Source organism: Cygnus olor, chromosome 5 (assembly GCF_009769625.2).
Source record: "Cygnus olor isolate bCygOlo1 chromosome 5, bCygOlo1.pri.v2, whole genome shotgun sequence".
Taxonomy (NCBI): Eukaryota; Metazoa; Chordata; class Aves; order Anseriformes; family Anatidae; genus Cygnus; species Cygnus olor.
In genome coordinates this window covers 32,319,896-32,337,199 of record NC_049173.1, presented here as the reverse complement: position 1 = coordinate 32,337,199, position 17,304 = coordinate 32,319,896, and the positions used below count along the sequence as shown (strand labels likewise).

The window sequence follows — 17,304 nt, the reverse complement described above, 5'->3', positions numbered from 1 at the left end:
ACAGCAGCAGCTCTGATTTCCCTGTTCTTCCAAACCCTTGTTTGTGCACTGATGCCTCCTTCCTGTCCCAGCATTACTGCAGTCCCTGCCTGTGCATTTCTCCTAAATGCTGTTTCCCTCCTGCAAAGTAACGCAGGGTGTTTCTAGGGTTCTGCCTAATCCTATGCACACACACCCAGGTCAATTTGGCTGTTCCTGAAGGTGCCTCTCCAAAATCCAGGTGTGGTGGGTGAGAACAGGGGATACTCCTGTTAGGTGAGGGCGGGAGCCTCTGCAACTGCTCTTTGTACCAGTGGACACAGAGTCATTCCTGAGCCACCCTAATGCTAATATTTGCACTCCTTCTATGGAGATAAATATTACAGCTGTATCTCCTGCACAGAGGCACAGCACAAAACATGCTCCCTGCTGGCAGAAAACACTTTTGTGCCATGTGGCAGCTCCGGAGACCATCCTGACCCTGCCCCCCTTTCTGCTGTTTTCTCACCATGCCGATTTTCTGCTTGTTGTAGGAATCATCATGGTGTTCCCAGCTCTGGTAGTCCAGTTCTTGACATATTCATTAGCTGATGTTGTGGCACCCAAATTATTCCTGCCTCCCTATTCCTGCAAGCCCTTGTTTTTCGGCCTGTTTCAGGCATGCTAGCTCCTTGCTTGGCAGAGCCCCTGTTTCCTTTTGGATGTATTTGAATATGTTCCACGGGTGTGGGAAGAGAAGGGGGAGACCAGACTTCAAGCTGCCTCACCTTCCTCCACCCCACTGGGAATTATAACGCAGTGGGAAGTTACACACACTGAAAATGGCATTGCTGACCTAACTGGGGGGAAAAATTTAATTCCATGTGGACTGCAGCAGGCACCCTTTCTGATACTTGGCATGGATGAGGAAGATGGAGGAAACCTGTGTGTTTGGGTGCCAAAATAGCTGGGGCTAAGCTTGGTGATAACTGCAGGGAGAAAAGACAACTGGGCTCTAGGGGGAAAAGGGGCGGCTTGCTACTAAAAGCAGGAGAAGGATTTGGAATGGCTAAGGAGGTCTCAAAGTCTTGCTGCATGTGAGGCTACCAGGGCACAGCCTCCAAGAAGATTTAGCGGCAGGGAACTGAACCAGCACGGTGGGGAGGCAGCAGTCATGCCAAGAGCTGTGGGGGGAGCAGGATGGCACTGAGGGACAAGTAGTGAGCTGCTCGGGCTGGGGTGGCTGTCCACTGACAGAGACCTCTCTCGGCCAGCCCAAGTTCTCCCTGTGCCTTGGAACAAGCTTGTCCTCTCGCATCTTCCCTGTTATGAAATGAGATGCTAATTTTTCTCCTGGGGTGTGTGCATTTAGAGGCATTTTGTTTGGCTTCCACCAATTAAGTATGAAAATGAAAATGTCCTGAAGGGAGGGAGAGATGCCAAGAGAGGATGGATAAGAGAAGCCTCAGTCCCGCTGTCCCTGACACACCATGACCTCTGGAGTCCTGTTTCTTCATTCTGGTTTAATATTAACCCGGCAGGGCTGTGACTCCGCTTATTCTGCTCCCTTTGCATTTCCTCCGCAGCCAGGGCTGTACAGCATGGCGCACAGCAAAACCAGCATACTGCAGGGCCTGCTCCTTTCCAGCCTTCTGCACCTCACCTTGAGCCACGATGGAGGTAAGTCTCTGGCACGGGGAGAAGGGCTGGACCAGTGGGTGATGAAGGAAGGAAGATGGGCTTATTTCTTTCCAGGGATAAAGCTTGTGGAGCTTCTAAAACCTTGTAGCTAGGAGCAAAAGGGTGCAGAGAGCGGACTGAGCACAGGGCTTTCCTGCACAAGAGGATGCAGCAGCATCCAGCAGCTGGCAGGGAAAGCCGGTGACAACAGCTCAGTAGATTTTGTGGGTCACCTGGGAGATGGTGGGGAAGGGGAATGGGGCTCAGTCCAGGACCTTGTGTAGCACAGCCATGGGCCTTTTTGGGTTAGTTCCTCAGCTCACCTGTGTTCCTACAATTCTCCATTGCCTCTTCAGCTGCCCTTACCTACAATTTAGGTCATATGCAGTATGCAGCCTTCCTGCTCATTGCTCCATTTCTGTTCCCAGAGCCTTTACTTCATCTATCTGTTCTTAATATGAGCTTAGGTCCTCTCTGACACGCTGCTTTGTGGGGGAAGACCTGTCTACAGGTCTCAGTTCAGAGTCTCTGAACATGAAGATGGAATCAAGCTATGCCTATCGCAGTAGCATGAGACTGGCAAGACAGAAATACATTGGTTGGCAGAGAGTTCTAGGCGGGCTCTAGGCAAACAAGCCTCTATCTAACTGCAAATCGGCAGAGCAGCTTTGCCGAGGATTCCTATCACTTCTGCTGCCTCAGTGATGCCAACCCCAAAAGATGAATTACAGAAAGACTGCACTGATCATCAGGTGTGGACTTCACAGGTCTTGGGCAGGGCTTCTCCTCTCTCTATGGTGAACTGGGGGAGGCTGGGCTATGGGATCATCACATCAGCTGAGCGTGACTTTTGGAAAATGCAAGGGAAGATGCGGGGACCCTCTCACTGCGAGCATCCCTTTGACTGGCAGTGTTCTGACTCGGTAGTTTTCCTGGAAAAGGGGCAGGCACTGTCATTGCTCAAGCGCCCACGACGTGCCAACAAGGGATTTCTCGAAGAGATGCTTAAAGGAAACCTGGAGCGAGAGTGCCTGGAGGAGATATGCAGTTACGAGGAGGCCTTCGAAGCCCTCGAATCCACCGTTGACACGGTACGTCACAGGGCACGCAGGTGTCCCGCAGCTGACTCCTGCAGTGAGACCAGTGGGTCACATAAAGCCAGGCACTGGGGTTTTAAGGTTGAATTTTGTGATAGAAAGATCAGGTTGATGTGTGTGTGACACAGAGAGCTTAGACATCCTCAGGGAGACTCCCTCATAGAGCTACACCAGGAAATGCACCTCAAAGCTCAAATTCTTTTCCTTCCTTCTCTATTGTAAACATGAAGTGAAAAAAGTGAGTATTTCCTCAACTACTAGCCAAGAATTGCATCTTCCACTAGTTCAGCTTGCTGCCACACACATTTGAACTGCCACAGCCCCAGACAGTCACGAAACAGATGACTTAGCAATCAAATCCTGAGTGCAGGTGCCTCAAGCCCCTCTGAGCTGAAACTCTGGCACAGTTCGTCCCTTCTTCTGGCTTCCAGACACACTCACTCACTCTGCTACATTTTTTTCATTGTTGTTTTGTGAAATGCTCCTAGCCCCAAGGCCAGTTTCAGTGCTGAATTCCACCCCTGAGAATAAAACAAAAACCAGATGACCAGTTAGGAGTTTAAGGCAGCAAGAACCAATCTATCTCCTCAGAGTATTTCTAAAGCGGCATAAACTCTCAGGCTGCATAGGAGAGACGCAGATCCGAAGAATGGAGCAGTACCTGCATATGATCTTTAGAAGTTCTAGGTTCAATTCCTTGGACTTCTGTACTGCAGCACAGGTTCTGCTTCCTCTGCACATTGATGAGGGACAATTGCTGTAAGCATCTCTGGTCTTTTTTGGGAGTGATAGTCCTCTCTATTACTCTGATTAGTTGCAAGTCTATAGCAAACAACCAGAGTCTCTCCTGGAGATGATCTGTTGCATGATCAAGAGTCTAACAGGGACAGCAAAGGTTCCTGCACAGTAACTGATCTTCAGGGTTTGCATCTCCGCTTTTGTTAGGGGTAAAAAGTCCCTTCGGCACATCCTGTTCTAGGTCAATCCAGAGAAGACAAACACAAGGTGGAGGCTCAGGACAGATTAACGGTCAAAATGACCTTTCACAGGATGGTACATACACCTGCAGACATTAGGCTAGTTTGTCACGGGGACATGGCTGTATTATGGTACTGTTTTTTGCCAGCATGGGGCATAAAGCAAAGAACATTATATAGTAGCAGGATAAAAATGTAATTTTGGAGATCCATGGTTGCAAAAGGAAAGTAGCTAACCAGAAGCCGTTGTAATATTCCTCAACAGTTATCCCACTTCCACTTAGCTAGGGACAGGGGCTTACAGATAAGGTGGTTTCCAAGCTTCAGACTGTTGGATATGCTGGAGATCTTATGTCTGGGTACTGCAAAGATGCAGAAACATGCATGCATGAAGTTCAGTGTGTTGCCTCCAAAATGCTTGCCTATCTGGGGCAAAGCTGAAAAAGACCTGATTCCTGAGTCTGTTGGGTGGGAATGTAGTTTTATATTAGATTTTCTGCTTTGTTGGACTCCATAATATTTGCTATCAAAAGAGCTAGGTTAGTTTGCGCCACTTGCCATGATGAGGCATTCTACTGGTTGAATTGCAGCAGCTAAGCAAGGTCTGATGTCTGCATCTCTGCTCTTCAATATTTTTGTTTGTTTGTTTTTACAGGATGCATTTTGGCCAAAATACCAAGGTAAGTTGCTTCAAGTCCTGCAGGTGCTCTGCTCTCCCTCAGGATGTACTGACCCATCCTGGAGAAATGGCTCCCTTCCCCCTTGTGAGAGCTCAATCTCCAGGACAAAGCCCTTAGGTTTTGTCCCTAGATGATAAAATGGTTCAAACCATGATGCTTGTTTAGATTCCTTTCTTATAACGTTTTTCTTTTTTCTTATTTTGTTAGTATGTCAGGGCATGAGAAAGACCAGGACAGCTTTGGATGCTTGTTTAGAAGGTAAGAAATTCATGTGGACCTCAAGTTCCCTGAGTGCCAGAAACCTGCTTCCTACAGTTTAGAAGGAAAAAAACAATCTGAAGTAGGTGAGGTCATCTGATTAGAAGGAAAAGATAGCATGAGGGTATCTTGAAATTCATTTCGTCTTCTTTATTTCCTCACTAACCATTTCACAAACTGCCTGACTTCCCAATTAAAATGATAGAGGGTAGCTCTCCTTTTCCCAGTGACACAGTAGTGTGTCCCTGACTCTAGCTCCAGGCTAGACTAGCCTCTCAGAAATACTCTGACCTGTGCCTACAGCCAAAGCAAAGAACGAAGCCTCAGGATTAGCTCCCTCTGACGAAGTGGAGAGAGTTTAAGCCATGTGCTGTTCCCACCCTATAAAAAGAACGCCTGTGCTTGTGCAGGCTTGTATATGCAGTAAAAGATAAAGGGATTTGTGGGAGGGCACCTCTGACCTTGAGAAGCGTAACATTCGTTTCCACTGGCCCGGGCTTACCCTGTGTTGGGCTTTTGACAGGTAATTGCTCTGTTGGTCTCGGCCAGAACTATCAGGGGACCATTAGTTACACCAAATCAGGGATTGAATGTCAAGTGTGGACAAGCAAATACCCACATATACCTAAGTAAGTGCATCTCCCCCTTTCCCCTGAAGAGTTTTCCAGGGTGTCCTTCCTTCCTAGCTTAACCAGCCTTTTCTCACAGATTTAATGCCACCATCTATCCCACCCTCATTGAGAACTACTGCAGGAACCCAGACGACAACTCCGAAGGCCCATGGTGCTACACCCGAGACCCAACGGTAGAACGGGAGGAATGTCCCATTCCAGTGTGCGGTATGCCTCAGCACTACGCCCCAGCAAGCTCTCCACTAGCAAGGAACTTTGCACTAACACTGACGCTAAGGAAGGGGAGAGAATTAGCAGGAAGGGATCTTACATGAACAGAGGTCATTCAGAGTAGAGAAGCTGTGTCTTAAAGGTTAAAAGTGGCTGGGGAGAAAGTGTCAAGGAGATACCCACACATCTACCTTAGGTAAGACTCTGTAACATAGTATTTTCTCTAGACTAATCCAAATCTAGATTAAACCTGCTGTCAACAGTTTCCAGGAGTCTACTGCAATTTTGCTAGCCAGGAGCACCCCCAAATCCTGACTCAGCTGCCTCTAATTTGTGACAGCAACGAGTCATACTGCTTTTTCTTTTTTTGGTCAGAATTCCTTTAGGATAAAACCATCACAACTTATGCTTGACTGCTTGCCTTAATGTTCGTTCATACAGTGCAGCAGTTATATTCTGTCTCCTCTGAAGAAGACAAAAGATGCCCTTCTCTCATTATCCCCCTTGACGGGATGGAGAACTATCCCCCTACACTTGTACCTTCCCATTTCTTCTCTACAACACAGGGCTGTCTCCTCTGGGGCTTGGCCTTCATCTCAGAAGAAATGGTTGAAAGTGGAGAACCTTGTCACAGCGGAAGCTTCACTTGCAAAAGCAGAGACTAGAGGCAATGACTTATGAAAGTCATAGAGGTCATAACAAATTTGACAAAGATTTGTTCTGAAGCATTAAAATCATTAACATTGCTCCAGTCTGCCATATGGCAAATTGGAGAAAAATAATGCTTTGCTTTGGGATGATCATGCATTGGTACCATCTCTGCTCATGAGTTAGTTTCTGCCCTATGCCAAAGTAACCAACTGTTACACTTACATGTGCAGGGATGTAACTGGACTAGAAAACCCTTAGCTTTCTTGCACAGTTCCTTTGTGATCAAGTTGTCATGAATCAATCTCACAGAGATGCAGTCTCCCCCGTTAAGGTGCTTACTGCTGCTTCCTCAATGGCTGCTCAGTATTTTCTAATGCAAAGCTATGACTTAAATCACAGCTTTCTGCCCTTCCAGGTCAAGACAGGACAACGGTTGAGTTTACTCCACGGGTCACAACACAAGCCCCAGTGCAGGCCTGTGAACCAGAGAAAGGCATGCTTTACACAGGGACCCTCTCAGTCACTGTGTCTGGGGCTAAGTGCCTGCCGTGGGACTCAGAGAAGGCCAAGGTATTGCTCCAAAACAAAAACATCGCCCCAGAGGTGAAGCTGCTGGAGAATTACTGTCGGAACCCTGATGCAGATGAAGAGGGTGTCTGGTGTGTAACAGATGAACCATCCAACTTTGAATATTGTGACCTGCACTACTGCGGTGAGAATCCTGTATTGGTTTGAGTAGGCACACTTATGAGGCAGTGGCAAAAAAGGTAGTACATGCAAGTAGAATGAAGGACCTGACAGGGGAGTGGGAGGAGGAATTATAATCATAGAATCATTATAGAATCCTTGAGGTTGGAAAAGACCTCTGAGATCATCTAGTCCAACCTTTAACCTACTACTGACAAGTCTACCACTAATACAATGCCACGCATGTGAAAGTCTTACACGTACTAACCTACCATACATGTATATAACTTAACTCTCTCGGGTGTGCTCTTCTCCCTGAAAACTCACTCTGGTAGACGATGAGCACTAAAACTAGCAAGGGTTCTCAAACATCATTCCTCTGTCATTCTCACTGTGTGTGGAAATGGACAGCTACGCTGCTCTGAACATGGAAACCACAGCAGCTAAGCCTTTTACAATGTTCATCTTTCTGTCTCTCTCAGACAGCTCGCTAGAGGATGAGAATGAACAGCTGGAGGAAAGAGGAGGACGTACCCTCCTTCCTCAAGAGTTCCAAACCTTCTTTGACGATGAAACTTTTGGTGCAGGCGAAGCAGGTGAGCAAAAACTCTAGATACAGCATCAGTTGGTAGAAAAGTTGCAGCTTCTTCCCACAGAGCACTCACTGTGCCTCAGAAATGCCAGCTTACCAAATGCTGTCAAAAGCAGGTGTAGGAGATATTTAAATTGCCTAAAGGTTCATCAAAAGTTAAGCTCTAGTTAAAATTATGGAGCTAATCAGCATGCCTGTCCTAAGCTTTTCCAGCTTAGCATGGTGACTGAAGACAATTTTGCTACTGTGAATGAGGTAGAGTATCAAAAGGGGATTGTCTATTTATTTATTTATTTATTTTTTAAGATTGTGGCACTCGTCCTTTATTTGAGAAGAAAAAGTTAACAGACAAAAGTGAGAAGGAGCTGCTGGAGTCATATATGGGAGGCAGAGTTGTGCATGGGGATGATGCAGAACTAGGAAGTTCCCCCTGGTAAGCATTATCTCATCATAGTCCTTTGTGGTGGGAGTTACATCTCCCTTCTCTTCATTTCCAACATGGGGGAAAATAAAAGGGATCTCTCATGGCAGGAGCATGCAGTCAGTACCATTTCTAATCACAGATTCTCCAAGTGTGTGACAGAGTGGTAGAAAAGTAGTAGGAAAGAAGCTTCTCTGTGCTTGAGCTAAATACATGCTTGTCAGGGAAAGCTAGAGCAATGGTGGGGCTCATCTCTCCTCTTTCCAGCTTTGCTAGAGCAGAGAGGATGCAAAGTCACTGTAGGTAAAGGAGATAAGGTAACTTGCCTATTAAATAGAAATAGACCTCTGCAGTCTTCTTTACCAGTACAGCACAATGCACTTCCCTGCTCGATCCAAATTCTGCTCTCCTTGCATTGCCCCAAGACACAAGCTACAAGCCAAGACATTAGTTCTAAGTCTTCCTCTTTCCTTTTGTTTCAGGCAGGTGATGCTCTACAAAAAGAGTCCTCAAGAGCTCCTGTGTGGTGCCAGCCTCATCAGTAGTAACTGGGTCTTGACTGCTGCTCATTGTCTTTTTTATCCACCCTGGGACAAGAACTTAACTACAAATGACATCTTGGTGCGGATTGGCAAACATTTCAGGGCAAAGTAAGAGCCTAAACAGCCTAAACTAAGTGAGAGTACACTAGCTTTCCTCTTGAAGTAGTCAGATACAGCGAGGTTAGAATATCATTAAGTACGCAAGGAAATACATAGAGTCAATGCTATCAATCTCAAGAATGAGACTGAATGGAGACGGCAGTTGCTGATCTTGAAAGGGCGAGCAGAACCCTGGAAGGTCTAAAGGGACACGCCCCTGTCAAGACAGGGAGAATATTGTCTCAGAGGGCACAACAGATGTGAGAGAAGCATCAGCCTCACAGCTGCTCATTTCCTATTGTACAATGAGTTCTTTCCTTCACAACTATTTCAGATATGAAAAGAACAAGGAGAAAATTGCTCTATTGGATAAAATCATCATCCATCCCAAGTACAACTGGAAAGAGAACATGGACCGAGACATTGCACTCCTGCACCTGAAGAGACCCATCGCCTTCAGTGACTACATCCATCCTGTCTGCCTGCCTACCAAAGAGGTCGTGCAAAGGTGAGGCAGCTATCCTAGAAATACAGGCTACAACAGTGTCCTTTGTGCTTTCATAGAAGACAAAATAAATACGCCTGTTTAGGCGATTTGCAGCAAAGGAGCCAGACAGGAGAAAGCTGTTACAACATATTTGATCTTATAATTATGCTTCTTTCCATTCTGTGGAAGGATTTCCACAGAAGGATTATAATTTGATTATAATTACGCTTCCTTCCATTCTGTGATTGCTTCCACAGGCTGATGCTGGCAGGTTATAAAGGGCGGGTAACTGGCTGGGGGAATCTGAAAGAAACATGGGCCACTAGCCCAAGCAACCTCCCCACAGTCCTGCAACAGCTCAATGTACCCATTGTAGACCAAGATACCTGCAAGGCATCCACCAGAGTTAAAGTCACTGACAACATGTTCTGTGCAGGTAAGTAGACCTGGAGACATAAGGCTAACTTGCCACTGAAGACAAGGGGGCTGAGCTCCTGCTGGGACTCATACCACAAGGTTACTTTCTGATAAATTTTCAAGTGCCCTCCTAAAGAATAACTTTCCCGTGATATTTTTTTCCAACTCTCAGACTCGAAGGCAGAAGTTAAAGCTATGAATAAGGTTTGTGACACCATGCTGTCAGACTAACTAGCACAATGGCACCACTCTGCCATCTGTCAGCAACAGCTGTGCAAGAACTGAGAACACTAATCTTTTCACCAGTATAAGGAACAGTTCAGCAACTTTCTGCATTAAAGGCTGCAAACCCGCTATACTACTCAGTAGGCTAAACGACTCATTCTATACTTGTCTCAACCTTTTGAACACCTATTTACTCTTATGCCTACAACTCTTGTGGCAGGCTCCTTCACAGATTAGGTACAGCATGTGTGAAGACAGTCATTCCTCATGTTCTGTTAAATTTCCTGTCTAATAAATTTGAAGAGGTGCACATCTATACTCCCAGCTTTAAAAACACTTTTCTTGATGTCATATGCTATTTTACAGACCTCTTACAGCTCTGTCATCTTTCTCCCAGTCTGAGTAGGACTTAATTTTTCCTAACATAGAAGGCATTCTGTACTTCTGATAATCCTTGTTGCACCTTCTTAAATCTCTTCTAGCACCATACCCTTTTGGAGAGTGAAGAGACATAAACATAGCATTCAAGATATAAACACTATGGATTTATGTACTGGTTTAATATTTTCTGCTGTATTCTTCATTCCTGCAGTCTTTATAAGTTTCTGCAAGCAAATCTTCAAAAAAGTTTTGGCTGAGTTTGTCCTCTTTCCAACTAATAACACATAAATGCTTGAGTTAGGATAGAAGCCAATTTCATAGTACAGTACACCAACAATATAGCATTCATAGTTTCTTTTTCTAGAAAACGCTTGAAAAATAGGTGAGATTCAGACATAGGGCAGCAAAAGGGAGACTTGAGTGATGGAAAATGCATGAATTCCTGATGAACTAGGCAGTATCCAAGTAAAACCCCTATTTTCTTTATGACAAGTCTGTAGGAAGATAAACACAGTCAGTTGGACGAGACAAAGAACAGAACCTGCAGAATGACAGGAAAATAAAAATGAGGAAGGCCATGTCTCTAGTCAATACAATGAAAGAACAAGGTACACAGAACTTGAGCACACAAGTTCGTAAAAACAAAGGCAGAGTAGCCCAAGCTACAGCTGAAAATAAGGCGGCAGCTGACTAACAGCTATTTTGATGAAAAATAGGAATGAGAGCACAGAGGGTGGCAAAGTACGATATAATCGGTAACTCTGCAAAGACAGAAGCAGAGTTGGCTGTTTTATAAATATCAAATTTAAACTCCTTTAAGTCCAACATTGGTAGAAGCAGCAAGTAATCTCATGGCTCTGAAACATTATGCAGCAATACTTCAAGGAAAAGATGGCCAACACCAGTCACTTCCCCTACAGCCAGATGTCTGACTTTTCTTTCCTGTAGGTTACAGTCCTGAAGACTCAAAGAGAGGAGATGCCTGTGAAGGGGACAGTGGGGGACCTTTTGTAATGAAGGTACATTCAATAAGCTCAAACTTATAAGACACAGGGCACTGGCTTTGTGTTACGCTGAACTTTTATAGTTGTCTAAAAAACAGCAGCAGAGATGCAAACTATTGAGTGCCTGAAGCAAACCCCTCTCAAGCCCGAGCTGAGCAACTGAGATGAATCCTGCAGTCATCTAGCTCAGCTCCATTTCTGTACTGAGCTCTCAGCAAATAGAGAGATCAGCTACGGATTTCTTAAGTGATGGCCAAATCCCACTTAGAGGTTTAAGAGTGGAGACACAGTTATGCCCATAAGCTGTTATCTAGTATATGCCAGGCTAAATTCCAAAGCAGCATGCATGACTAAACAGGCTAGGGCACAAACAAGGCTCAAATCTGAAAGTCTCTTGCTCCTTATGCCAATCCCATTTTCCTTTGATTTAGAACCCGGATGACAACCGCTGGTATCAAGTGGGGATAGTTTCATGGGGAGAAGGCTGTGACCGAGATGGCAAATATGGATTTTATACCCACGTATTCCGTCTGAAAAAGTGGATGCGAAAAGCCATTGAAAAACAAGGGGGATAGAAGAAGCGTTTCCCTTGCTTGTTCTCAGTTTTGCTACAGTATTCCAGGTCTTGAAAACATAAGCATTGAAGATCCTGAAGTAAAAGTTATATGCCTACAACTTGACAAAGGAAGGTATTCTCCCTTGAAAATAAAAGTTCTCAACAACCTCATCTTCCTTCTGTTCATACTGAATTGAATTGCACTTGAATCCATGCAATCACAATAGCTGGGAGTACCAGACAACACTAGTTGTACTGCTAATTACCTATTGTGCCTCAAACATTCTCCTCCCTTCTATCAGCTCTAATAATCAAGAGATCTTAGACCTCACATGATGGACTTCAGATACAGTAAGCAAAACTTCCCTCATACACTATTTCCTCCCTTCCAGTCAATGCATTTTCTCTTCCAGAAATTGAACAGAAAATGTACTGGAGATAATCCCCCTATAAAAATTGTGGCATTATTCAAAATGATAATATTGATGTCAGAAGTAAAGCAACATTTTTTTTTTTTTAAAATAAGAAAGGCATTGTTCTTGGCTATGATAGCAGTCAACAAAGTACAAGCACCACTATTTGCAAAGTTAGTGTCTAAAGATGTTATAGATGCCAGCTATATACAACTCATCCTACACAGGAATAGGGGTTGGAATAGATGAAGAAGTAGCATTTGATTTATTGCATGGCAGTAACTTTTTACATGGCAGATGGTGCTGGCTCCTGGAAGCGTATTTCCCACTTGCATAGCTAGATTCAGGAAGAAGCAATTTGTGCACGGTCAAAGGTGCATCCAAAGGAAGCATCCTTCACTACACCGGTTTTGTTCTTATAAAGCCCATTTAGGAATCGCTCTCAAGCTCTAGTTCTTTCATGAACTCTTTCGCAATATTTGCAGACCACCAAAGACCCAGAAGTACAGTAGTAAATAATGTATTCTTGACAAGCCAATCAGTTCAGTGCAATTTTCTCTTAAAGTGATCATGAGATTTGTAAGCCATCCTTGCTGCGTGTGACATCACATTACCAAATTCCTCATCCTTCACAGTGCCATCAAGTTAGAGAAGCAAGCAACAGATAAAGTTGCTTGTGCTTCAAAGAGAATATTAAGGAGAGTGTTGAGGAGACATGAAAAAAAAGATGGCTGAAAGAACTACCTGAAATTAGTTGGTAAAGTTAGCAATCAATTACTGTGTTTTGCTTTTGCAACCTCCTTGAAGATGGCTTATCTGGGAACCAACTTGAAGATAGCCCATTTTAATTGCCCAAAGCAAGTACAAAAACAACCTCCCAGAGATATCTGAAGAAGCCCATTTCTAACTGCACAAGTTCCACAACTGTTTAAAGTCACTGATAACCACAGGCATAGAAAAATGAAAATGCTTAGCCCTTCTAATGCTTGCATTTCTAGCCTCACCCTTCCACAACTATCTAGTATCTATAAGAAACTGTATCTAACAGACGGGAACCAGGACCATACAATTTCTGGAGTAAGTCACTCTTAATGCGGACTTATTACAAACAATACAGAGGAATCATTTTTAAAACTCAGTTTAATGTTATTTAAATATTTTCTGGGCTAAAGATTAGGCTTTATTAATTTATGTGCACAAGTTTTAGTTCAGAACTCCCAGGATATTGAGTCCAACCAAACACTACAGAGACACAGGGCAAAAACTCATTCATAGTAAGCAACTATATCTTCTACTCAATTATTCCTGTACTTCACTTCCAATTCAGTTTCAAGTTTAAAATAGTTGTATGCAGGTTTGCAGGCATCACTGTTTTAACATCCTGAGCCAATTAACAAACAGCTCTTCAGAATGTCTACTAGATGTAGTACAGTAAATAAACACATGGGTTCATTTAAATGTCAGTAAGTTTCAAAAAGCAGCTGGTAATTGAGAGGTAGTGGCAGTAGCTCCAATGCAAGCCAAACATCAACTATTCGCAAACAGCCCCAATTTAAGTGCACAAAACTTCAGCACTTACCAATAACGTCCACACACTTCCACTTGTCATTCAGGTCTGTTTCACAAGAAAGGGCATGACCACTTCAGGTTAGGATAGGAGACTGCAACTACTAAATCAAAGCAGTGGAGCAATGAATGGCATCATGTCAATTAACACAGGATGGCGAACGCTCACAAGTCACCTGCTATCACAGTGCACAAACTCACCACAAGCACCAAGCAGTATTACAAATCCACTGCAACCCCAACCTAGGGGTCCTGTAACAGGAAAATTGCAGCCGTTTGCAGAAGCTCTAGCATAGATTTGTTATACAGGTATTAATTTAAAGCCAGGATTTTACTGTAATCAGGCAAGATTGACTCAGCAACAGCCCAGATGCAGAGACTGTTGGGCCCCATAGCAAACAATAAAAGCAGCAGTTACATGGAACCAAGTTAAAACCCAGAGCAGAAACGTGCTGTTTTAAGCCCGCCCGTCCAACTCCTCAACAACTCTGTTCCAGCTACGGAACAGATGTGGAATTTATACTTCACAACCAGCTCACCCGTGGAAGTGAAGTAGCAAGGTTAAAATACATCACCTCCCTAGAGATGAAAGGGCTAGAAAGGCTACACAGTGTAGGTCTTCAAGCTTTCGTACTCGTTGCTTCTGAAAAAGGCTAGTCGGAACTCTCTCACAAATTAAAAAGCAGTGACTGCAGCTTTTGCAGACTAACACTACCAGGTCTTTTCTAGTTATATAAAACAGGAGAGTTTGTTAACATTGGATGTTTAAATGCAACTGAATGTGGTGCTGCAGTCTACCTGAAGAAGACCACTTAAGTTCAGGATAAGCGAGTACACTGACTGTACTTCACTGCTACTCTATTCCTTATCAACAGCAGCAGGCTCCCTCAAAGAGAAAGCATTATTTGTACACAGATGAGATTATGCTTAATCTGGGTAGAGGCATCACAAGGATTAGTAATTTAAAATAAGCATGTCAGCAAACTAAGTAGTCTCAACTTACTGAAACCACGTACTGGAACAAAAATAAAGAGCAACTACACAAAAAAATGCACTACTGCTTATAGAAGAGTGCAAAGTCTCAGGACTGCAACCCACAGATAGTATACACCAAATATACTCATCTTCCCTATAATATATCCAAGCCCCGTGTTCATGTCAAGAATAGCTTAGTTCAGTTGCTAGATGCCCAGTCACTAACATTCAGGAATAGAGAGCAAATTCTCTCGCCAGCAGTCACTGCTGTTCCTACAGAGACTGGTATAGTTAATGCAAACTTTATTTACAAAAGACACTTAAATTAGTTACTTCATGCCATGTGTCCATACAGAATCAACAGTTCAAGGATTACATGGAGAAGAATTCACAAAATTAAAAGTGAAATCACTAAAGATCTTCTAAGAGTTAAGAACTAGGAAAAAAGATCTTAACGACAATTTTACAAATAAAAAACAAGTTATAAGAAACTAGTCTGAGCAAGAGGATGGTTGTTTACAGGTCTGTACACTAAAACTAATACACAGACAGCCTTCTATTGTCAAGAGATGCTCACTGAGAAGCAGAGTATGTACAAATACTTGTGCCACAATGACTCAATCCCCCAAAATCCACCGTATTATACATAAACCAGTTTGTATACATTAGGCCTAAACGAGGCCATTTAACTATGAAGACTTCTAGTTTAGTAAACTAAAGCTGAAGACAGCCCAAGCAACCGTGATGCTGTCTCTCTCGCATCTCTATTTGCGACTGCTTTTTATTCTCTCCAATCTTTTTTTCAAGTCATCAATATTAGCTGCTGCAGAAGAGGGCGAAGCTGGGGTAGTTCCAATGCCAGAGGAATGAGTCTGATTGGAGTCCAGGTCCAGATGTTGGTACTGCTCCCGTGACTCACGGAGCTGGGAGAGCTTACTGTGAAGCATATCTGTAGAGGATGCAACTGTAGGGACTGCTGGTTTAGAGAGCAGAGATGTCAGAGGTGGTCTGTCTTCCTGCTACGATGGAGGAAAGTGAAGCATTAAGACGGATAATGGCAAAAGCCATTTAAGTACAAAGCATAATTCATGGCTTTCCATCTTCACAGAAAACACTGAAAACAGAGCAGTATCTTTCCTTCCCTTTCCTCTAAGTCATCAATGCTATAAAGTCAGTTGCCAAAGGCAGAACCATGCAAAGCTAACTACAATATTCAATTCCTATAATTTGTTTTTTAAGTAGTTCTTGGTTAACTTGATGTCAGTTTGGACACAAAGAAACTACAGAAGTCCAGCCATCTGCTAGAAGTAGTCACACTAGACTCATGACAATGTTTGAGACCTTTCAGCCTCAGATCAAACCTAGATTCTGACTTGAATCTGTCTTAGGCACAGAGGAGCCAATCATTTGATTTCTTAAAAAAAAAAAACGTGCAAATGAGGTACAACTCCACGGGATTTGCAAGCATTGTCAAATACAATACCTTTGCATTGTCAAGGCCACATCGCTGCCTGAGGATTTTTAATCTTTCCAAGTAAACCGAAGGCCCCACTTCCTCCCCATTTGTGTTTCCTATAGATGAAGATACAGTGTGGGTAGAAACAGGAACACACGTTCCTTCCATCTGAGGAGAAATTCCTGGAGGATGGGGGAGGAAGAAAAAAAGTAAAAAAAAAATTAAAAACTCAAAAATAAGCTTCTTGATCAGTTGCTTCAAGTGAGATGCAATAGATGAAGAATCAACCAATCCATAAACCAGTGAACTCTTTGCATTTGCTAGTAAAGAAATACCAGGCTCTTTCACATCCATTAGATCATTTCCTTGAAAGAGGGACAATTGAAAAACAAGAAAAGAAATGAAGACATTTAAGAAGCAGTAGAGCAGCTCCAGAAGTAGTGCTGGTGCTGACAGCTGGAGAAGGAAGGATGTACATGGGAGGGAGAAAGATGCTGATGCAGATCAAAAGTAAACAATAGAGGGAACTCAGCAATTACACTAGCAGGATGAGAAATATTTGGAGCCTTCTGTCTTTTTCTAAGTTCAATAGTACTTCTGGCAGACCTCGCCACCGATTGTAAACTCTTTACTTCTTGTTCAGTTAACTTAAAAGGTATTGCAAATTCCAGTTTAATCTGAAATAATGCTTTCCAAAAGGCATGTAGTAGAGAAACTTTAAACACTTTGTTAAAAGACTATGAAAGGACTTTACATTAGAAGAAAAACTTTCATTCTGAAGTGAATGTCAAGTTACAACACTTAGCATGGACAGGGATTTGTTTTTACTAGTTTACTGCAAGGGTATTTAAAATAGATTTGAGAATTAAAGTGTTTATACTTGGTTTAAATAAAGCCCAACTCACAAGACAGAACAATATCCTTCATTGTATTTAACTATTACAGTTGGGGAAAGACGACAAAACTGGGGCACAAATTCAAAGTGTTAACTGCCAAACTAAAATTTCTCAGCTGTACAGAATTTTAGAATAGAACAGAAAATTCTGCATTATATCTAGTCAGACACATTTAGGAGGTTCTGAAATAAGCTTTCTCAATTACTCAAAGTAATTCACAATGCAGGGACAGGAGAAAGAACAGTGGCTGGAGAAAAGACTAAAATCTCACAGGACAGTTACTTGAAGAAATAAAAAGTTGAGTGTAGTTTTGCCAGGCTGTATCAGCTTTTACTGTTAGCTAATCATTTGTCACATTCCCTCTCTAACATTGCATTAGTCATTTGTACTTATCTGCAATGAAAATACTCACTAAAATTTAAAGTATGTTTAATGGCAATTTAT

At 43.2% G+C, this 17,304-nt stretch overlaps 2 protein-coding genes across 12 annotated transcripts in view; one reads left to right on the top strand and one right to left on the bottom strand.

Moving 5' to 3' along the window:
- The first annotated feature begins 1,104 nt into the window (after positions 1-1,104).
- F2 (coagulation factor II, thrombin) lies at positions 1,105-12,081 on the top strand. Its single transcript, XM_040560074.1, has 14 exons — positions 1,105-1,638; positions 2,566-2,729; positions 4,368-4,392; positions 4,600-4,650; positions 5,174-5,279; positions 5,359-5,489; positions 6,559-6,855; positions 7,313-7,426; positions 7,729-7,855; positions 8,326-8,493; positions 8,819-8,992; positions 9,229-9,407; positions 10,943-11,013; positions 11,430-12,081. Exons 1-14 carry the CDS (start codon positions 1,449-1,451, stop codon positions 11,571-11,573), a joined length of 1,941 nt encoding a protein of 646 aa, XP_040416008.1. The 5' UTR covers positions 1,105-1,448; the 3' UTR covers positions 11,574-12,081.
- A 2,713-nt stretch (positions 12,082-14,794) lies between these two features.
- The window catches only part of CKAP5 (cytoskeleton associated protein 5), a 48,421-nt gene continuing 45,911 nt past the window's right edge, over positions 14,795-17,304 (bottom strand). For all 11 annotated transcript variants that reach the window (XM_040560023.1, XM_040560027.1, XM_040560029.1 and 8 more), the window contains 2 exons: positions 15,992-16,146; positions 14,795-15,527 (listed from right to left, as the gene is read on the bottom strand). In XM_040560023.1, coding sequence (XP_040415957.1) covers positions 15,273-15,527; positions 15,992-16,146 — 410 coding nt within the window. In that variant the 3' untranslated portion in view covers positions 14,795-15,272. The remainder of the gene's footprint in view (positions 15,528-15,991; positions 16,147-17,304) is intronic.